Source organism: Ipomoea triloba, chromosome 8 (genome assembly GCF_003576645.1).
Source record: "Ipomoea triloba cultivar NCNSP0323 chromosome 8, ASM357664v1".
In the NCBI taxonomy this organism is placed as follows: domain Eukaryota; kingdom Viridiplantae; phylum Streptophyta; class Magnoliopsida; order Solanales; family Convolvulaceae; genus Ipomoea; species Ipomoea triloba.
The window spans coordinates 16,938,032-16,961,058 of record NC_044923.1 but is presented as its reverse complement, the minus strand read 5'-3'; the positions used below and the strand labels follow the sequence as shown (position 1 = coordinate 16,961,058).

At 39.8% G+C, this 23,027-nt stretch overlaps 2 protein-coding genes and 4 non-coding genes across 6 annotated transcripts in view; all 6 read right to left on the bottom strand.

The window, feature by feature from the left end:
* Positions 1-1,759: 1,759 nt before the first annotated feature.
* Positions 1,760-1,832, bottom strand: TRNAR-ACG. Its single transcript has one exon. It is a non-coding gene; the product is annotated as a tRNA-Arg (tRNA).
* Positions 1,833-2,893: 1,061 nt separating this feature from the next.
* TRNAR-ACG lies at positions 2,894-2,966 on the bottom strand. The gene has a single exon. It is a non-coding gene; the product is annotated as a tRNA-Arg (tRNA).
* A 1,126-nt stretch (positions 2,967-4,092) lies between these two features.
* TRNAC-ACA lies at positions 4,093-4,165 on the bottom strand. The gene has a single exon. It is a non-coding gene; the product is annotated as a tRNA-Cys (tRNA).
* Positions 4,166-5,774: 1,609 nt separating this feature from the next.
* On the bottom strand, positions 5,775-5,847 carry TRNAR-ACG. The gene has a single exon. It is a non-coding gene; the product is annotated as a tRNA-Arg (tRNA).
* Positions 5,848-12,405: 6,558 nt separating this feature from the next.
* Positions 12,406-13,119, bottom strand: LOC116027044. Its single transcript, XM_031268470.1, has one exon. It carries the CDS (start codon positions 13,117-13,119, stop codon positions 12,406-12,408), a length of 714 nt encoding a protein of 237 aa, XP_031124330.1.
* Positions 13,120-15,557: 2,438 nt separating this feature from the next.
* LOC116027043 (WAT1-related protein At3g28050-like) overlaps positions 15,558-23,027 on the bottom strand; it is a 16,214-nt gene continuing 8,744 nt past the window's right edge. Inside the window, exons 7-8 of the mRNA XM_031268468.1 lie at positions 19,755-19,896; positions 15,558-15,707 (exon numbers count right to left, since the gene is read on the bottom strand). Of these exons, the coding sequence (XP_031124328.1) occupies positions 15,558-15,707; positions 19,755-19,896 (292 nt within the window). The remainder of the gene's footprint in view (positions 15,708-19,754; positions 19,897-23,027) is intronic.

Here is a 23,027-nt window from a genome sequence, read left to right as displayed (position 1 = left end):
GTATTCTATTTCGCCGTCACCTATTCTCCAACACCCGTCTCCACCATGGTAGGCCACTATTCTTCCATCGAATGTTGATAGGGCAAAATTTTGAATGATGTGTTCCCGGTGATACAATGTCTTCAGCACAGATTAACTCGCGAGCGAGCATTGGGTCCAAAAGAGGAGCAATGCCCTGCCTCCAATTTTCTCTAGAGGTCCTCAAGTGGTCAAGCCCCAACTGCCTGGCGCTTAGCTAACGTTCAATTTGCACGATTCAAATTGGCGCAAAATACTTAATTCCGATCGAGAACGCTCTACATCTCAGTTATTGTCTGAGTAGTAGTTACTGATGCATTGCTTGCTCTATGGCCGTGCGATCTTTCGTGGACAAACTTTCCTCTTGATAATATCTTCCGCCCGGATCGGCCCGCAAATGCCCGATGTCAGCGATTCAAATTGGCGCAAAATACCGAATTCCTATAAAGAACGATTCGCATCTCAGCAACTGTTTGAGTAGTAACTATTCAAACCATGAATGTCCGAATTGTAACATTTTAGACTTTGTATTACTCGGTCGGAGAAATTACATTGGGTCTTGAATGACCGAATTGTAACATTTCGGACTTGTAATAAAAATAGACTTTGTACTACTCGGTTGGAGGTAAAAATTGTACATATAACGACTTTGCTGGGGATCAAACCCAGAATCTCTGGTTTCGTAGACTAGCGCATTATCCAATGGGCCACAAAGTCATGCGCTATTATAATTTAATTTAAAAATTAATATCTTATAAAGTGTACCATTCGGAGTAGTTACCTTTCGAATTACTCACGTTTCGGACCATTCGAACCACTCTTCGGAGTACCATTTTGGTTATTAATTATGATGCTCGGAGTTAGTTCCAATTTTTAAATTTTAGACTTAATTTCTAAATTAGTGGTTGTCAGTTATGAAGATTACACAGACTAATTTAGTTATCATCTTTAATGCATGAAAAATGTTATTTATCCTCCCTTCTCCTATATAATCGTTTGGTTGAACAGGTGATTTAACACACTGAAAATCCCAGCTTTCACTTTTGAAACTCTTCTCAACTTCCACCTCAAGTTTTTCCGTATTCTATTTCGCCGTCACCTATTCTCCAACACCCGTCTCCACCATGGTAGGCCACTATTCTTCCATCGAATGTTGATAGGGCAAAATTTTGAATGATGTGTTCCCGGTGATACAATGTCTTCAGCACAGATTAACTCGCGAGCGAGCATTGGGTCCAAAAGAGGAGCAATGCCCTGCCTCCAATTTTCTCTAGAGGTCCTCAAGTGGTCAAGCCCCAACTGCCTGGCGCTTAGCTAACGTTCAATTTGCACGATTCAAATTGGCGCAAAATACTTAATTCCGATCGAGAACGCTCTACATCTCAGTTATTGTCTGAGTAGTAGTTACTGATGCATTGCTTGCTCTATGGTCGTGCGATCTTTCGTGGGCAAACTTTCCTCTTGATAATATCTTCCGCTCGGATCGGCCCGCAAATGCCCGATGTGAGCGATTCAAATTGGCGCAAAATACCGAATTCCTATAAAGAACGATTCGCATCTCAGCAACTGTTTGAGTAGTAACTATTCAAACCATGAATATCTGAATTGTAACATTTTAGACTTTGTATTACTCGGTAGGAGAAATTACATTGGGTCTTGAATGACCGAATTGTAACAGTTCTGACTTGTAATAAAAATAGACTTTGTACTACTCGGTTGGAGGTAAAAATTATACATATAACGACTTTGCTGGGGATCGAACCCAGAATCTCTGGTTCCGTAGACCAGCGCGTTATCCATTGGGCCACAAAGTCCTACGCTATTATAATTTAATTTAAAAATTAATATCTTATAAAGTGTACCATTCAGAGTAGTTACCTTTCGAATAACTCACGTTTCGGACCATTCGAACCACTTTTCGGAGTACCATTCTGGGTATTAATTATGATGCTCGGTGCTAGTTCCAATTTTTAAATTTTAGACTAAATTTCTAAATTACTGGTTGTCAATTATGAAGGTTACACAGACTAATTTTGTTGTCATCTTTAATGCATGAAAAATGATATTTATCCTCCCTTCTCCTATATTATCCTTTGGTTGAGCAGGTGATTTAACACACTGAAAATCCCAGCATTCACATTTGAAACTCTTCTCAACTTCCACCTCAAGTTTTTCCGATTCTATTTCGCCGTCACTTATTCTCCAACACCCGTCTCCACCATGGTAGGCCACTATTCTGCCATCGAATGTTGATAGGGCAAAATATTGAATGATGTGTTGGCTGTGGTATGGCTCTACGATATGTCAAGGCTAAACTCCCCACCTGACAATGTCTTCTGCCTATATTAACCCGCGAACGAACATTAGGTCCAAAAGAGGAGCAATGCCCTGCCTCCAATTTTATGTAGAGGTCCTCAAGTGGTCAAGCCCCAACTGCCTGGCGCTTAGCTAACGTTCAATTTGCACGATTCAAATTGGCACAAAATACTTAATTCCGATCGAGAACGCTCTACATCTCAGTTATTGTCTGAGTAGTAGTTACTGATGCATTGCTTGCTCTATGGCCGTGCGATCTTTCGTGGGCAAACTTTCCTCTTGATAATATCTTCCGCTCGGATAAGCCCGCAAATGCCCGATGTGAGCGATTCAAATTGGCGCAAAATATCGAATTCCTATAAAGAACGATTCGCATCTCAGCAACTGTTTGAGTAGTAACTATTCAAACCATGAATGTCCGAATTGTAACATTTTAGACTTTGTATTACTCGGTAGGAGAAATTACATTGGGTCTTGAATGACCGAATTGTAACATTTCGGACTTGTAATAAAAATAGACTTTGTACTACTCGGTTGGAGGTAAAAATTGTACATATAACGACTTTGCTGGGGATCGAACCCAGAATGTCTGGTTTCGTAGACCAGCGCCTTATCCATTGGGCCACAAAGTCATGCGTTATTATAATTTAATTTCAAAATTAATATCTTATAAAGTGTACCATTCAGAGTAGTTACGTTTCGAATTACTCACGTTTCGGACCATTCGAACCACTCTTCTGAGTACCATTTTGGTTATTAATTATGATGCTCGGAGTTAGTTCCAATTTTTAAATTTTAGACTTAATTTCTAAATTAGTGGTTGTCAATTATGAAGGTTACACAGACTAATTTTGTTATCATCTTTAATGCATGAAAAATGTTGTTTATCCTCCCTTCTCCTATATAATCCTTTGGTTGAGCAGGTGATTTAACACACTGAAAATCTCAGCTTTCACTTTTGAAACTCTTCTCAACTTCAACCTCAAGTTTTTCTGTATTTTATTTCGCCGTCCCCTATTCTCCAACACCCGTTTCCACCATGGTAGGCTACTCTTCTGCCATCGAATGTTAATATGGCAAAATTTTGAATGATGTGTTGCCGGTGGTATGGCTCTACGATATGTCAAAGCTAAACTTTCCATCTGACAATGTCTTATGCACAGATTAGCCCGCGAGCGAGCATTGGGTCCAAAAGAGGAGCAATGCCCTGCCTTCAATTTTCTCTAGAGGTCCTCAAGTGGTCAAGCCCCAACTGCCTGGCGCTTATCTAACGTTCAATTTGCACGATTCAAATTGGCGCAAAATACTTAATTCCGATCGAGAACGCTCTACATCTCAGTTATTGTCTGAGTAGTAGTTACTGATGCATTGCTTACTCTACGGCCGTGCGACCTTTCGTGGGAAAACTTTCCTCTTGATAATATCTTCCGCTCGGATAAGCCCGCAAATGCCCGATGTGAGCGATTCAAATTGGCGCAAAATACCGAATTCCTATAAAGACTGATTCGCATCTCAGCAACTGTTTGAGTAGTAACTATTCAAACCGTGAATGTCCGAATTGTAACATTTTAGACTTTGTATTACTCGGTAGGAGAAATTACATTGGGTCTTGAATGACCGAATTGTAACATTTTAGACTTTGTATTACTCGGTAGGAGAAATTACATTGGGTCTTGAATGACCGAATTGTAACATTTCGGACTTGTAATAAAAATAGACTTTGTGCTACTCAGTTGGATGTAAAAATTGTACATATAACGACTTTGCTGGGGATCGAACCCAGAATCTCTTGTTCTGTAGACCAACGCCTTATCCATTGGGCCACAAAGTCCTACGCTATTATAATTTAATTTAAAAATTAATATCTTATAAAGTGTACCATTCAGAGTAGTTACCTTTTGAATTACTCACGTTTCGGACCATGCGAACCACTCTTCGAAGTACCATTCTGGGTATTAATTATGATGCTCGGAGTTAGTTCCAATTTTTAAATTTTAGGTTTAATTTCTAAATTAGTGGTTGTCAATTATGAAGGTTACATAGACTAATTTTGTTATCATCTTTAATGCATGAAAAATGTTATTTATCCTCCATTCTCCTTTATAATCCTTGGGTTGAGCAGGTGATTTAACACATTGAAAATCCCAGCTTTAACTTTGAAACTCTTCTCAACTTCCACCTCAAGTATTTCCGTATTCTATTTCGCCGTCACCTATTCTCCGACACCCGTCTCCACCATGGCGCTTAGCTAACGTTCGATTTGCACTATTCAAATTGGCGCAAAATACTTAATTCCGATCGAGAACGCTCTACATCTCAGTTATTGTCTGAGTAGTAGTTACTGATGCATTGCTTGCTCTATGGCCGTGCGATCTTTCGTGGACAAACTTTCCTCTTGATAATATCTTCCGCCCGGATCGGCCCGCAAATGCCCGATGTGAGCGATTCAAATTGGCGCAACATACCGAATTCCTATTAAGAACGATTCGTATCTCAGCAACTGTTTGAGTAGTAATTATTCAAACCATGAATGTCCGAATTGTAACATTTTAGACTTTGTATTACTCGGTAGGAGAAATTACTTTCGGTCTTGAGACCGAATTGCTCGGAGTTAGTTACAATTTTTTAATTTTGGACAAATTACTAAATTAGTGGTTGTCAGTTATGAAGGTTACACAGACTAATTTTGTTATCATCTTTAATGCATGAAAAATGTTATTTATCCTCCCTTCTCCTATATAATCCTTTGGTTGAGCAGGTGATTTAACACACTGAAAATCCCAGCTTTCACTTTTGAAACTCTTCTCAACATCAACCTCAAGTTTTTTTGTATTCTATTTCGCCGTCCCCTATTCTCCAACACCCGTCTCCACCATGGTAGGCCACTATTCTACCATCGAATGTTAATATGGCATAATTTTGAATGATTTGTTGCCGGTGGTATGGCTCTACGATATGTCAAGGCTTAACTCCCCACCTGACAATGTCTTCTGCACAGATTAGCCCGCGATCGAGCATTGGGTCCAAAAGAGGAGCAACTCCCTGCCTCCAATTTTCTGTAGAGGTCCTCAAGTGGTCAAGCCCCAACTGCCTGGCGCTTAGCTAACGTTCAATTTGTACGATTCAAATTGGCGCAAAATACTAAAATTCCGATCGAGAACACTCTACATCTCAGTTATTGTCTGAGTAGTAGTTACTGATGCATTGCTTGCTCTATTGGCGCAAAATACCGAATTCCTATCAAGAACGATTCGCATCTCAGCAACTGTTTGAGTAGTAACTATTCAAACCATGAATGTCCGAATTGTAACATTTTAGACATTGTATTACTCGGTAGGAGAAATTACATTGGGTCTTGAATGACCGAATTGTAACATTTCGGACTTGTAATAAAAATAGACTTTGTGCTACTCGGTTGGATGTAAAAATTATACATATAACGACTTTGCTGGGGATCGAACCCAGAATCCCTGGTTCCGTAGACCAGCGCCTTATCCATTGGGCCACAAAGTCCTGCTACTACAAAGCTAATGTTTTTGTTTGGCGCCAGTATGGCAAGCCAAACTTGTCATCCTCTAGAAGTTGATGAAGCTTGTTGGGGGGCCAAGCAAGGAAGTTGAAGCCACGCCGGCCATTGGAGGCTTTAGCTAGGAAATCTGTCGCATTATTAAGTTCCCTGGGAGTGAACTCTATCCCCCACAGTTCAAGGGCTTCCAGTTCTCTTCTACACACCTTCAAAATGTTATCTGCCACATTACCAATGTCTTCCTTTCTAGTGACTGCTTCTACGATTTTCTTAGCGTCACATTCAAAGCAAACACGTCTGTATCCCATCTCTTTTGCAAGCTGGATCCCTTTTGAGTAATGCCCAGGCCTCCACCATTTCAACCGAGCACGTGCCAATGCCATATGAAAATCCTTTTAGCCAGTTGTCATGATTATTTCTGGCAAGGCCCCCACAGTTAGCCCATTTGGTGTTAAGATCAAAGCTTCCGTCGACATTAATTTTGAGCCATTCCTTCGGTGGTTTCCTCCATCTAATCAGACTCCATGGACCCATTCCAGTCTGCTGGTTGTTCAGATTTAGTTTTCTAAATTCTTTGTTGATTTCTACCGTCTGGGTAATTAGAAAATGGTGTTTCTGTCCCACCCCAATACTCGTGCCTTTGAATATCTTTTCGTTTTGCCATTTCCATAGCCACCATGTTGTTATGGCGAAAAGAGTTCTAGAGATGTGTTGTTGTCTAGAGCCTTTGGGCACTTGCGCAGTATATGTTCGGTATCTTCCGCTTCATGTTCGCAGACTACACATTTGTCCTCTGCTATGAATCCCCATTTTTTCTGGTTAACATTGGTTATCAACCTGTCGTGTCTAGCGAGCCAAAGAAAGATGTGTATGCGACTCAGAACCTTGAGCTTCCAGATGTTACTCTAAGGGCTTGGTCTGATCGGGTTTGAGCCATTTGTGAGCAGGTTATACGCTGAGGAGACCGAGAATGCTCTTGACATAGTGCTTCCTCATCCAAGCATATCCATTTGTTCAGGATCTATTGAGATTTTTATTGCCTTTAGTTGATCGGGGACGTCTCTAAGCAGTAAAGAGACCAAATAGTCGAGCTTCCAGCATGATGGTTCAGTCCATAGGTCTGCCACCCTCGCATAAGCTGTAGAGCGACATAGTGTTTCCCCATCCAAGCATATCCATGTGTTCAGGATCTATTGAGATTTTTATTGCCCTTAGTTGATCGAGGACGTCTCTAAGCAGTAGAGGGACCAAATAGTCGAGCTTCCAGCCTGATGGTTCAGTCCATAGGTCTGCCACCCTCGCATAAAGTTTCGGAAGAGGTAAGGTAGTAGCTAGCCTGTCAACTAGTGGGCGGTGCTCCAACCATGTATCGATCAAGAAGAGTGTGTTTATCTCGTTTTTAATTACCATTGTTGTGCCCTTCTTCAGAATATGAACTGTTTTAAGGATGCCTTTCCATGCATTTGAGCTAGAAGTTTTGGGTTGCCAGGTTAAGGGGTCACAACTCTGAATGTCATACTTATCCCTCATTATGTCTAACCACATTGCTTCTTCTCCTGTCTACAGTCGCCAACCTAGTTTGGCTAATAGTGTTGTGTTCATGTCCTCCAGGTTTTTTTTATTCCTAACCCTCCTAATTTTGTGCTCTTGGTGACTGTGTTTTAGGATACAGGGCTGCGCTTCCTCCCTTCCTCTGTTCCCCAACAAAGGAAGTTCCGAATAATCTTTTCGATTGATTTGGTGAATCCAGTTCGAACTTGCGTGGTCTGCATTGTGTAAAGAGGTATGGATGAGAGTATTAACTACACAAGCGTTTTCCTTCCTGCTAGTGACAATCTCTTCTTTCTCTATCATGCTAGGCGACTTTGCACTTTTTTAATGATACCATCAAAGGATTCCATTTTTATCTTGCCATGTATGGATGATACACCCATATACCTTCCTATGTCCATTGTGTTTGGGATGGTAAGGTGGTCTGTTATTTCCTCCTAGGTACTTGTGGGCGTGTTTCTAGAGAAGAATATGGCTGATTTTTTATAGTTCACTTTCTATCCAGACCTACTACAAAAGGTGTTCGGGCATTGTCCTATTATTTCTGATTGTTGCGTTGTCGCTTCCCCAAATAAGATCATGTCATCAGCGAATAATAGGTGAGAGATCAAAGGTCTATTCTTTGAGAGTCGAATTCCCATGCATTCGCCATTTGAGACCTTGTTGCTAATTTGGTGGCTTAGTCTTTCTATGCATAAAACAAAGATGAGTGGGGATATCGGGTCGCCTTGTCGGATACTTCTACTTGGCTTGAACCAGTCTGACTGCTCGCTTTTAAGGGTGACTACTAGTCATAACGTCATGATACAGTCATGATATTTCACACCCATTTGTCATTAAAGCCGGCTTCTGTCAAGGTTTCACGAATAAAATTCCAATTAAGGCGATCATAGGCTTTCTCCAAGTCAATCTTGATTGCCATCCAACCTTTGCTCCCACCTTTAAATCTCATGGAGTTTAATACTTTCTGGTATACTAAGATATTGTCTGATATTTGCCTCTCAGCATTATCTTCTTCAATCTAGTTGTCATGGCTTTCGTTATTAACTTGTATGTGTCGTTGCATAATCCAATAAGTCGGAGTTGTTTCACCATCTTTGGGTATAGAACTTTGGGTATGAGAGTGATTAGTGTATCATTGCTTCCTACTGGTAGGCATCCATACTCAAAAAAGTTAAGGGCAAAATTGGAGATAGAACTCGCTATTGACTCCCATTCATGCTGGTAAAAGCCTGCGTGGAAACCATCTGGCCCTGAGGCCGTCGAGGGGGACATATCAAATAGGGTTTGTTTAACACCGAGTTACATGAATGGCTTGTTTACATGTTGCCACTCCTCGTCGGAAACTGGTGGGAAAGTTTCAACCCAATTCCTGTTGTCGATGTTCGGCTTTTCTTTTGAGAATAGTTGTTCGAAATATGAACTGATGTGCTTGAGAATAGTTGGTTTTTCCTCTATCCAATTGCCATTTTCATCTCTAATTTTAGTGACCTTAGAGGTTGAGTTTATGGCCGCTGTAGCGACATGGTAGTATCTTGTGTTCCGGTTTCCTGAAACGATCTATTCCTCCCGTGATCTCTGGAACCACAACATCTCTTCCTGTAGCAGTATTTCCTCAACTTCTTTCTGCAACTTATTGCTTAGTTTTAATAAGTCCGATCTGGGTTGATTGATCATCTTGCATTGGATGCCATCCAGCCTAGCCATCACCTTTTTTTTCCGTTGAAAAATGTTCCCAAATACATTTCTGTTCCAGTCCTAGAGCTTTGATGCTAAAGCTCTCTTGTTTTCCTCTATATCCCCTGTTGTGTTCCAATTGGTTTTGATGAAGTGGGAGAATTCTGGGTGAGAGCTCCACGCAGCAACGTATTTAAGTTCTGGGTGAGTGCTCCAGGAGGGGTGGTGCGAATTAGAAGAGGAGCATGGTCAGGGCTCACAATAAGCAGATGGGTTACTTCTGCCCCTGGGAATAGAATCTTCCAATCAGTGTTGCTCAAGGCCCTATCAAGATGTGCAACTTTAAATGATGATAGTTGGTTTCCTCTGCTCCATGTGAAACTTGAGCCTGAGAACCCAAGATCAATCAAACCTTCCCTTTCTATCCAATTACGAAACCCTATACATCGAGTGGAAGAGAAGTTAGAATTATTGAAACCTCTTCTTTGCTAAGAACAGAGTTGAAATCTCCTATTGAGAGCCATGCACCTTGATGGTGCAATGCTTCTTGGGAGAGGTCAGAAAATAATTCTTTCCTAAGGGTGCAATCCGGGCTTGCATAGACCACAGAAAAATACCAAGGTTGTGCATTTTGTGTTGTGATTTTTAGTGTTACAAATTGAGGGTGGGTGTGCAGGATCTCAATTATCCCAATGGATTCCTTCCATAACACCCAGATTCTCCCGGAGAAGCCAAAGGCTTCCACTCTTACCCATTTGTCGTAATCTATGCTAAAACAAATTTCATTAGCATGGCTGCCTGAGACTCTAGATTCCAGCAAACATGTAATGTTTGGTTTAAAATCTCTAAAGTGTTGTTTAAGGGTACGACGAAACATGTGGGATGTCGCTCCTTGGAAGTTCCATATAAGAATATTCATTTAAACAGATTAAAATGAAAAATAAAGCTCAATTGAGCTCCTCCAAGGTCGTGTTCGCCACAGGGTGGTTATTCATTCTATCATCTTCTTCCATTGGTTCCTTAGGAGTGTCGCAGTCGAAGAAATCCCCGCCCTCGTCAATTAGAGTCCTCAATGCATGAGGGATTTTTGCTGTTGGCGAGAGGAAGTATGATTCTGAGCGCCGCTGGTGAACTGTCGTTCTAGTGACAACTCTTTCCTTGGTGGATCCCCTCACCACAATGTGTTCCTGCTGTGCTGGTGCTTTCCTAGGTATATTTATTTTTCCCCCCACGTCCCCTATTACTTGCATTCTGGGTAGTCCTGATTCCGTGAGGTTGCTTTGTAGGAGAAAATAGGATAGCTGAGTTTTATTTCGAGATGTATCCTAGAGCTGGTGCCTTTGATGACTCTCCATGCAGTAGTTGCACCCTAGGCGTGTCACCTTGAAAATCGATGGGGACTTCTTCCTTAAGATCGCTTATTGGTGCAAACCTGGAACTGAACAATTGGTTATTGTAAACAGACATTTTGGTTTCCCTTGCTGCTTGCCTTATGCGTGAGTTCTTTGGATCAGGTTTCCTCGCTGCTCTCGTGTCTTTCCTTGTGACTAACATCCATGCCCCGTATTTCCCTTTGGTTGGGGGGTTACATCGGTCGTCTTCCTGACTAAGGCTGGTTTGTATCAATCGTCTATTTCCTCGCCTTTCGCCCTATCAAGCTCCATTTGAACTTGGTCTGGCTTTCTGGGTGAAGCCTTATCGTGATTGCAGTGCTCTAGTCTGTGGCCGTACATTCCACATTTGAAATAGACCAAATGAATTCGTTCGTATTCGATAGGATAGAAAATTTCTTCAATATCAAACTTAGCCAACAAGGGCTTCATTACGTCCAGTTCGACGCAAACTAGCACAAATTTTCCTCGAGGCGTAAGGCTTGTTGTGTCGTCTACTTTGATCACCCTGCCGATTGCATCTCCAACACGCAGCAGGATGTCTTCATCGAAATACTCCATTGGTAATGCCGGCAGCCTTACCGATGCAAGAATTTTCTCTGTTCTGTTAGTCTGGGGGTTGAAATTCGGCGTCCATTCTTGCACTATTAAATAGTGGTCGAAAATCATCCACGGTCCTTCGAATCGTGCAAAATCATACTCCCATTTGCACTTCAAACCGCACCAGGAAATAGTCTTGATCCAAGTCGATGAGTTCCATCGGGCTTTCCGGTCAACACATGGCTTCCAGGCGGCGAAGCAGAAGATCATAGCATATTGTCTTTCCTAGTAGCTTGATAATAAGTGATCTTTTCCAGGGTCTCCTGATTCTTGCCTTTTCCTCCTTTGAGATCACAATTCTTGGACATTCGAGGTCGAAATCTTTGGTTGGAGCTTCGTCATCAGAGACAATTTCTTCTGGGATCCCGTCTAGAGTAAATTTGCTTGGGTTACACAGCGTGGCCATATAGTTGGTCACTTCTGTCTGGTTTCCATCTGTCATGGGGGTTTCGTCCAAGGGTGACGATAGTACTGCAAATTCTCCAGTTTCTATGGGGTGCGCAGTTTTTCTTTTTTTTTTTTTGATTTCTTGTTTGAGCGTTCAAATGGTTCTTGAACTTCCGGTGGCCAGGAATTGGGTTGCAGTGGGTCTTTCTTGGAGAGCATTGTTATGAATCAATTAAAGTTTTTATTTTTTATCTATTATTATTATTATTATTATTATTATGCATACATACACACATGTATGTTTGTTTATATCTAAGTTGTCTTTAATTAATACTTCTTTAATATAAATATGTATTTTTATTATAATATGGAGTAATAATAATAATAATAATTTTATATATATACATATTGTTAGAGAGATACATGAGAGGTTGAGAGATTAACTCCTAGCGTAGGTTTTCTTGAGTTTGAATATGTGGTTAACATCATTCATTCCTCTATATATTTTTTTTTGAAATCAACCAATCATGTAGATTAATGCAAAAGAGCAGAAATAGAGTCAGTGATAGAATCCCAGTACATAGTGTTAGCCAGCGTAAAAGCGACTGAAGCAAGTGTATGAGCAACAATATTTTGTGTCCTAGGAATCAAAGAGAAAGAACATGTATTAAAAGAGTTCAACGATATTCTGCATGCATCAATGGCATAACCCACGTGTGAGAGAATCGTGGTCCAATAAGTTGTCAAGGCACCGCGTAACTGCTCACAATCTGTGAACATCTTAACCTCCAAAATACCCTTGTGTCTCAGCCATGATAATACCTCCTTGCAAGCCATAACCTCCGCCATTAATGGTGACAAGCACACAGGCAGCCGTCCCGCCATAGCTGCACGAAAACCTCCGTCCAGATCAAGCAACACTGCTGCAAATGATGATCCTTAGGAGTCCGGAAAATGTCCAACATCGAAATAGCATTGAGGTTGCTGCACCGTACTGTGTGTAGAGCTCTCCAGTGCACCCCCTCCGCCTCCTAGAACGTCCGCATGGTGAACAGACCGCCAAGCATGCAATGATGAAGCAGCTTTTGTAGCAACAGCTTTGGGCAAAGGGAGACATCCCTCCCAAACGGCAGAATTGCGTGCTTGCCAAATGGAATAAAGCACTGCCACAGTTAGATTAATGTTATCTTCAGACATTCCCACCATCAAATTCGGAAACCAAGTTGCAAAAGAAACATCCAACACGCTAGGCACATGCAAAGCAGACACATGCCAAACCATAGAGGAGTACTCACACAACACAAGTGCATGCATAACATTTTCATGAGCTAAACCACACATTGAACATGTAGGATCCACCTCTACCCTCCTTAAAAGCAAGTTTGTGGTCACAGGGAATATGTTATTGAGGGTTCTCCAAAGGAAAATTTTCCATTTAGGAGGAACTTTAAGTTTCCAAAGGGAATTCCAATGACCAAAATTGCTTGAAGAGTAGTCAACTTCCCCAACTATGCGCCTATAGCCGTTCCTGACAGTGTAGCAGCCCCTAGGATCCCCATGCCAGAACCAGGCATCGTCATAGGTAGGTGAGATAGGTAACCGTGAAATGCGTACCACATCCGCACGGAGAAAAATGTCAGTTAAGATAGACATATCCCAGGAGTTAGTCTATTCATTAATCAACCCAGAAACGAAAGAGTCATTCTAGTAGGCAAGCATTGGAGTGTGAACCATAGGACTAGGATCATTAGGCAGCCATGGATGGCCCCATATCTAGGTGGTTTTACCATCCCCAATTCTTCGTCTTGCCCCATCACAAATTAGCCCATGAGCGGCCATAATACTTCTCCTACAGAAACTTGGGCAAGGACCTATAGAGGCATCAATAAAAGAAGATCTATGAAAATATCTTGTCTTATAAACTCTTGCCACCAAGGAGTGAGGTTTAGTCAAGAACCTCGATGCTTGTTTTCCCAACATTGCCATATTAAAAGCTTTAAGGTCCTTAAACCCCAGGCCACCATACTTCCTTGGCACACATAACCGATCCCAGGCCTTCCAGTGAATTCTTCTGTCATTACCTGAGCCCCACCAAAACCTGTTCATGATTCTTTCAATTGATTTACATACTGCATCTGGCAACATGAACACACTCATTGAAAAAGTGCGCATAGACTAAGCAACACTTTTCAACAAGACTTCCTTCCCAGCCTGAGATAGGAGTTTCTTATTCCACGAACAAATCCTCTGCTTGATTTTATCCTCGATATAGGAAAAAGCTGCACTTCTGTTCCTCCCCTCAAAAGTAGGTAGGCCAAGGTACTTCCCAAAATTAAGAGCTTGAGACACACCAAGTACTTGAGCCACCCGTTCCCTGCATTCCTCCGTAGTGTTCCTACTGAAACAAACACTTGATTTTAAATAATTCACAGCTTGGCCGGGCATAGCCTCATACTCATTTAGACACTCTTTTACCACCCAAGCCTATTGTGCATTAGCCTTGAAGAACAACAAGCTATCATCTGCAAAGAACAAGTGTGAGATAGGAGGAGCACCTCTTGCTACCCTACACCCATGGATAGAGCCCTCCACCTGAGCCTTTTGGAGCAACAACGAGAGGCCCTCTGCACAGATAATAAACAAGTACGGAGAGAGAGGGTCACCTTGTCTGAGACCACGGGAGGGAACAACGTGACCCGTCCTCGCTCTATTAACCAGGAAGCTATAAGATACCGAGGTTACACAGAGCATAATCAAATCCACCCACCCTTCTGCAAAGCCTAGCGATTGCATCATCCTGCGCAAGAATGACCATTCCATTCGATCATAGGCCTTTGCCATGTCAAGCTTGAGAGCTCCCCACCCCACCAAACCGGATTGTTTCGTGTTAAGGTAGTGGCCCACCTCTGCAGCAACTAAAATGTTATCTGTGATAAGCCTGTCCGGAATAAACGTACTCTGCGACGCAGAGATTAAGTCCCCTAACAAATGCTTCATTCTGTTGGCCAGCACTTTCACCATAATTTTATACACAACATTACACAGCGTGATAAGCCTGAGATCAGAAACAGTCTCATGAAAGCTTTTCTTGGGGATAAGCACCACATCAGTATCATTCAAGCCATTAGGGAAGGAGCACGAATTCAAATAATTAATCACGAAGGCAGACACATCACCCCCACCACATCCCAATAATGCTGATAAAATCCAGGGTTCATCCCATCCGGGCTCGGGGCTTTATCAGGGAACATTGAAAAAAAAAATAGACTTTATCTCCTCAAGTTCAAAAGGACGCAATAAGGACTCATTATCCCCCTGAGTAACTCGAGGGGTAACAGATGCAAAAAACGAATCTATGAGGGTTGGATCATTGGTTCTGAATATATTTTCAAAGTAAGACAACACAACAGCATTCATAGACTCACCCTCTACCCAATTACCAGCATCATCTTTAAGTTTAGAGATAGTATTCTTCTTTTTTCGAGCAGAAGCATACCTGTGGTAAAACCGAGTACTTGCATCCGCCACTTTTAGCCAGTGTTGCTTGGCACGCTGCCTCCAAAATACGTCCTCCTAGGCCTCAAGGCGAGGCAACTAGTCCTCAACTTGCCGGAATTTAGACAAAGAATCTAGATCCCTAAGTCCCCGAAGATGTAGCTGGCGACCACGGAGCTGCCTGATTCGGTCCCCAAACTAATGAAAATGGTCACTGCCCCACCGCCTCAACTTAACACCACAAAGCCGCACACAGCTCATCAACCCACCATCTCTACCATCCTGCCACGCACCATCCACCACCTCCCTATAGCCCTCATCAAGTAGCCAGGCCATCTCGAATCTGAAACCCACACGCTTGCCCCCACCAGCCGTACAGGACTCATCAATGCCCATAACCAAAGCAGAGTGATCCGAGGTTCGTGTTAAAATATTCTCAACGAAAGCCCCCTCCCTCAGGTCACACCAACTTTCATTGGCCATGACTTTATCTAACCTTTCTTCCAACCAATCTCCTATACCCTTACCCCTCTCTCAGGTAAACTGATAACCCCTCAGCGGTAACTGGATCAAACGACAATCATCCATAGCCTCCCCTAATCCGCGAAGGAGACCATCTGGATGGGGTTTCCTCCCCGCTTCTCTGACTGATATAGGAGATCATTGAAATCCCCCACCACCACCCAAGGAAGCGAAGACCGATCAGCAAGGGACCTGAGTAAATCCCACGACTCCTTCCTCCTACTCTGTTCAAGGTAGCCATAATAGCACGTCATACAAATAATTTACATATAAATAGCCTAAGTAAATACAATTACATTTACATATTCTCACATACAGTTCTCTCTTGTTGTTGTTGTTATTATTATTATTATTATATTATTATTATTATTATATAAATAATTTATTTAAATATATATTTAATGATAGATAAAATTATAATCAATTATATATATATATATATAATACATTATGTTTATTAAATATAAATGTTAAATAAATTGTAAAGGGTATTTTTGGCATTTACAATATAAAAGCTATTCCCAAGAGCATGGAAATAGCTAATACTAAAGGCCCCCCTAGGAATGTCTATTCCCCTTGCAAAGGTATTAGCTCATTCCTAGGAATGTTATTCAAATGACAATATATTTAAAACAAATAATGGAATAGGTCTATTCCAAAGAACGTTATTCCATTCCTAACATATTCCATGAACCAAACATGCCATTAGAATATCTCCATTTGTTGTAGTTTTTGAGGTGTTTTTGCAGGTATGACTAGGAAAGAAAAAATGGGGCGTAGGGAGAAAAGAAAAAAAAAAAAAAGGGAAAACGTAATTGTCAATTTTTTTTTAAAAAAATTTTAAAAGAAACGTTGCCCTTTAGGTGCGCCTTGTGCGCTCAACGCACAGAGAGGGGACATCGGTTTTCCTTTTCTCTCTCTTCTTGGGTCCCACAAAAATCATTACTCCTGCAAATTAAATTTCTATTAAATTTCTACTCTCTCATCCAAATCATTATCTCTCACCTACAACTCATTAAAAAACACAAGAAAAATTACTATTGGGGAAGCCCTTAGAAATCAATCACTCATTGATGTGACAAAATCCTAGCTAGTAAAATTAAAATTAAAATTATATATAAAAGAAAAACTAATGTTTAGGATTTTACCACACCATGGAGCGGTTTTTTGAGTGACAATTGTAGATGTGTTTAGCATTTTTTTTTTAAATATTTTAATAATAAGAAGAGCTCATCACATGTATACTCTATAGATATTAGTTGTTACATGGAGTTCAGAGTGGATAGTTGTCTATAGAGAACGTTAATACAATCTAAGGTCCATTGTTGCCCTTCAAGTAGATAAACCTTGTTATAAAACCAGGTGATCGAATCCTCACGTGAATTGTTTTATCCTATCCTTTTCATCCTCAGAAAGCAATAAACATAAGAATATATATAATAAGGTAAAGTAAAGAAAAAAGACCAGAAATACAAAGAAAATCATTAATCTTTTATTATTCATTCTTCAGTCTAATGTATACATGATGTACAAAGTTAAGTATATAAAATTATAAGTCTATAAAAGATATATTATCATAATATAATTCTTCTAGTAATGTCTATATATATTTATTTAGAACAAGCTGATACACCCATGTTGGATAATCAGGCCACTGGTCATATTATAGGTAGTTTACAAGTAGTGGGTAAAGGGTAGTGGATAGTTTCTATGATCATGTATAAATAGCTACATATATATTCGACAATAAATGATTGAATAATATAATTAATCGATTATGTCTGGAGATCGACATTCTCTCTCCAGGAGTTAGACTACCACTAGAAGCATTGTAATTTGGAGTTGAGCTGCCACTCGAAGCACAACCATATCTCTTCTCCCCCTACTTTCTGGAGTTTAGCTCTTAACTCGAAGAAGGGCAACCCATACAACCTCAGGGTTGTATCAATTGGTGCTCTCGTTGAAACTATTAACCTAGAAAAAATATTTCCAAGCTTGAGGCAAAGAAAAAAAAAAGGAAAAATAAAAGAGGTGGGTAACATGCGATGGTAAGACATTAAAGATTCACATGCAAATATGAAGAACTTTCAACAACAATAGTACACAGAGAGTTACACCTGTGAATTTGCAAAGCCTCAAAATAATCAGAGCATCATGCCGATAGGAAGTGTAGATGCAATCCACGCTATATTGTCACATTGGAGACATTGTATTAATTATCACCTTGAGGACAATGTGATTTTGATGGGCGTGGGAATGATACACCCATGGTGTTGCTGCAATTGTTGTTGTTGTTATTATTATTATTATTATTGTAGTGGGATAACCACTAGTCACTTAATAGTGGGGTAAAGGGGTAGTGGGGTACAGGGGTAGCAGATAGTTTCTATGATCCTGTATAAATACTTACCTATGTATCTGACAAAAGTAGTGAAGAATATATATAATTAATGGATTATGTCTGGAAACATTCTCTTCCTGAAGTTAGGTACAGGGGTAGCAGATAGTTTCTATGATCCTGTATAAATACTTACCTATGTATCTGACAAAAGTAGTGAAGATCAGAATATATACAATTTATGGATTATGTCTAGAAACATTCTCTTCCTGAAGTTAGACTATCACTAGAAACATAGTTATTTGGAGTTGGGCTGCCACTCAAAGCACAACTATGTCTCTTCTCCCTCACTACAACCCATAAGGTTCAAAGGGAACCGAGAAAAGTCCGGAGTGAAAGCTATCCAGAGTGAAGCCTTCCACTCATCCGGTGCCGGCCTAGCAGAGGGGGACTGCCTAGAAAAGGGCTACCTAGTGCTTGATAAGGCCAGTCCAAAGTGAAGCCATCCAAAGGGGGAAGGAGCTACCTGGTGCCGATAAGAATCCGGAGTGTGAGCCGTCTAGAGTAAGTCGCCACGAACGTCGGCTTCTCAAGGGGTGGGCAATGATACGATTTCACATCAGCTCCACAAGAGATTGTGAAGTAGTACTTAAGTTGGGATCAAACCTCCACTCATAAACTAACTTTTGTGGTTGAGTTAGGGTCTTGGTTTGTGCGGCATATCACAAGCATGGCCTCATATTCGTGGAAGTAAAGGTGATATTAATTTTATTTCAAATCTTTTAAGTGTTACCTAAAAATTAAAAAATGAGTACTCTTAAAGAGTAGACCTATATGGAAAGAGTTATTTTCACTTTTGGTCCCACGAGTATGGGGCCATTTCTATATTTAGTCACTGACTATTAAAATTTTCAGATTTAGTCCTATGAATTTTAAATTCCTACCACATTCCGATAACGGCAATTATTTTTCAGCGAATCAATTAAGTCAAGGACAATTTTTTCATTTCATTTTTTTAATTAAAAAAAAAACCATATTAATGGTTTTCTTCTTCTTCGTTCGAACCTGGCACACGAACCATACACGCCGGCCAGGGAATAGCGAAGTCGCCACTGCCACGCCAAGCCGTCACCACCGTTGCCGTCGCGCCAAGCCACCGCCACCGGCATCGTTGCACCAAGGCCGAGCCAGGTTCGCCCCTTCATCTCTCTCTCTCTCTCTTTTTCTAGCTGGCGCCGAACGAAGAAGAAGAAGAAGAAAAAGAATACCAGTTGCTCCCGGCATCTCTCTCTCCCTCTCTTTCTCGCCGGCACCAAACGAAGAAGAAGAAGAAGACCAACGGCGGCGAACAGCTTCAATCACCACGTGAACATACCTGTATGAAGAAGACGAACGGCAGCGATCGACTTCAATCTCTCTCCGTCGGTCATACCTGTAGGAAGAAGACGAGCGGCGACGACTTCAAGCTTCAATCACCACGTGAACCATGGAATTTACTAAATTGATTTGGTCCCATTTGATGTATTATATTGGTGTGTTAATAGGTAGAAGAAGGGTTTGGGGGACTTCGAATTTAGAAGAAGGATTTGGCCGAACGGCAGCGACTTCGAAGTCACCGATTTGATCCCACGTTCCGATCAATTTCCCACGGCGAAGAGGTAGAAGAAGGGTTTGGAGGAAGATGGGCTGTTTTTTTTTAATTAAAAAATAAAATGACCTATTTGTCCTTGATTTAATGCATTTGCCGAAAAGAAATTGTCGATGACCGGAATGCGACCGAAAATTTATCCAAATGACCAAATGTGATGGGAATTTAAAAATCGTGAGACCAAATCTAGAAATTTTAATAGTTATAGACTAAATATGAAAATGATCTCATACTCGTGGACCAAAAGTGAAAATAACATTAAAATATTTTAGGAAAGTTTTATACACTATTCCCGTCATTAGCAGGCAAAAGAGGTACTTTCCCATTGCTATTGTCTATATTGGTTTCAATGCTTTCTTTCACTTCCATGGCCGTCCCCCACATCACGGTATAGAATCCCAGAGCTATAATGCTTGCTCCTATCACGCTGCATATTCCAAATACATATGTAAATTTAGTGAAAAAGAAGTAATAATAAATTATGAAAAAAAAATAGTGGTATTTTCGTAATATTTTGGTGCATTGAACAATGTTTAGGAGTGCTTTTGCTAAAAAATGACCGTGCACTCGAATACATGGATCTTGCAACACATGCTCGAATTCATAATTTTTTGTTAGATTCTTTATAGTGGAGTTGTTAATAATTAATATATTGTAGGTTAGTTAATTTGTTAGTCTTTATATTGAATGTGGGGACGGAGTAGTGTGGTGATTGGTGCGAGACATCACGTTAGAAGGTGATGAGTATAACCCCACATATTTTTCGACCTGTAACATTCCTCATCCTTAGTTTTATAAGAGCTTATATTTTATTTTAAACTATTAATAAATTATAAACTCTGTTTGGTAATGTTTCTAAAATAAGTTAGTAGTTTCTAACTTTTTTTATCTTTATCATTATTATTTAAATAAATGACATCCTTTACCTCTTCCAATTAAAATCCTTTTGGCATTTTCTCTTCTCTTATATTTTTATTCATCCTCTTCTGCAACTCTTCACCACCCAACAATTCCTTAACAGGGTGTTTGGTTGAAGGAAATTATAATTTCATTCCCACTTAATTCCTATCTAATTTCAATGGCAACTAAATTACTTCGTTTGGTTGGAACGAATCGGAATTACAATTCCTTCATTTTCATGGAATTAGAATCTCATGGTACCCTGGAATTTTAATTCCATGAATTTTAGGAAGAAAAAAAGATAATCCTGTGACAAAATTACCCTTCTTTTTTTAATCTAAAATTGATGTTTGATCTTCCCTTTAAGATTATAGCTTGTATTATTCTTCTACTACTATCAAGCAGAGAACATCGTCCTAAGCAATAATCATTCTAGGTCAACCTTAATCAAGTACGTTTTCTCAAAAATTCCAAACATTTAAATTTGATATGTGTATATAGCGTATTTGCCTAAATTTTAAACAACAAAATTTTTATTCTGTGCACCGATCTATGTAATAGTGAACGACATGAGTTGTGTATTTGTTAACTTTGTTTATAATAGCGAATGTATTCTTTATTTCTATAAAATAGTTATTGAAAACCCTAGCCTCCCTTTTCTCTCTAAAACCAAACGCCTTTTTCTGCTGCTCAACTTCGGCTTCCACCTCCGGCCGGAGCTCTAATGGAGCTTTGAGCCGGCGGTTTTGGTCACCTTCTACGTTTGCTCTCGCTCTTCTTCCGCCCCGACCATCGTCGCAGCTCCGTCCGCCTCCGACCACCGCCACAGATCTTCTTCTTCCGTTTTCTTTCCCTTTGAATAAAATTTACCCTTCTTTTTTTAATCTAAAATTGATGTTTGATCTTCCCTTTAAGATTATAGCTTGTATTATTCTTCTACTACTATCAAGCAGAGAACATCGTCCTAAGCAATAATCATTCTAGGTCAACCTTAATCAAGTACGTTTTCTCAAAATTCCAAACATTTAAATTTGATATGTGTATATAGCGTATTTGCCTAAATTTTAAACAACAAAATTTTATTTCTGTGCACCGATCTATGTAATAGTGAACGACATGAGTTGTGTATTTGTTAACTTTGTTTATAATAGCGAATGTATTCTTTATTTCTATAAAATAGTTATTGAAAACCTAGCCTCCCTTTTCTCTCTAAAACAAACGCCTTTTTCTGCTGCTCTTCGATTGGTGCGAGACATCACGTTAGAAGGTGATGAGTATAACCCACATATTTTTCGACCTGTAACATTCCTCATCCTTAGTTTTATAAGAGCTTATATTTTATTTTAAACTATTAATAAATTATAAACTCTGTTTGGTTGTTCTAAAATAAGTTAGTAGTTTCTAACTTTTTTTATCTTTATCATTATTATTTAAATAAATGACATCCTTTACCTCTTCCAATTAAAATCCTTTTGGCATTTTCTCTTCTCTTATATTTTTATTCATCCTCTTCTGCAACTCTTCACCCAACAATTCCTTAACAGGGTGTTTGGTTGAAGGAAATTATAATTTCATCCACTTAATTCCTATCTAATTTCAATGGCAACTAAATTACTTCGTTTGGTTGGAACGAATCGGAATTACAATTCCTTCATTTTCATGGAATTAGAATCTCATGGTACCCTGGAATTTTAATTCCATGAATTTTAGGAGAAAAAAAGATAATCCTGTGACAAAATTACCCTTCTTTTTTTAATCTAAAATTGATGTTTGATCTTCCCTTTAAGATTATAGCTTGTATTATTCTTCTACTACTATCAAGCAGAGAACATCGTCCTAAGCAATAATCATTCTAGGTCAACCTTAATCAAGTACGTTTTCTCAAAATTCCAAACATTTAAATTTGATATGTGTATATAGCGTATTTGCCTAAATTTTAAACAACAAAATTTTTATTCTGTGCACCGATCTATGTAATAGTGAACGACATGAGTTGTGTATTTGTTAACTTTGTTTATAATAGCGAATGTATTCTTTATTTCTATAAAATAGTTATTGAAAACCTAGCCTCCCTTTTCTCTCTAAAACAAACGCCTTTTTCTGCTGCTCAACTTCGGCTTCCACCTCCGGCCGGAGCTCTAATGGAGCTTTGAGCCGGCGGTTTTGGTCACCTTCTACGTTTGCTCTCGCTCTTCTTCCGCCCCGACCATCGTCGCAGCTCCGTCCGCCTCCGACCACCGCCACAGATCTTCTTCTTCCGTTTTCTTTCCCTTTGAATAAAATTTACCCTTCTTTTTTTAATCTAAAATTGATGTTTGATCTTCCCTTTAAGATTATAGCTTGTATTATTCTTCTACTACTATCAAGCAGAGAACATCGTCCTAAGCAATAATCATTCTAGGTCAACCTTAATCAAGTACGTTTTCTCAAAATTCCAAACATTTAAATTTGATATGTGTATATAGCGTATTTGCCTAAATTTTAAACAACAAAATTTTTATTCTGTGCACCGATCTATGTAATAGTGAACGACATGAGTTGTGTATTTGTTAACTTTGTTTATAATAGCGAATGTATTCTTTATTTCTATAAAATAGTTATTGAAAACCTAGCCTCCCTTTTCTCTCTAAAACAAACGCCTTTTTCTGCTGCTCTTCG

Coding starts and splice junctions, on each gene's coding strand:
- LOC116027044 (XM_031268470.1), bottom strand. CDS start 13,119: ATGTCTATCTTAACTGACATTTTTCTCCGTGCGGATGTGGTACGCATT.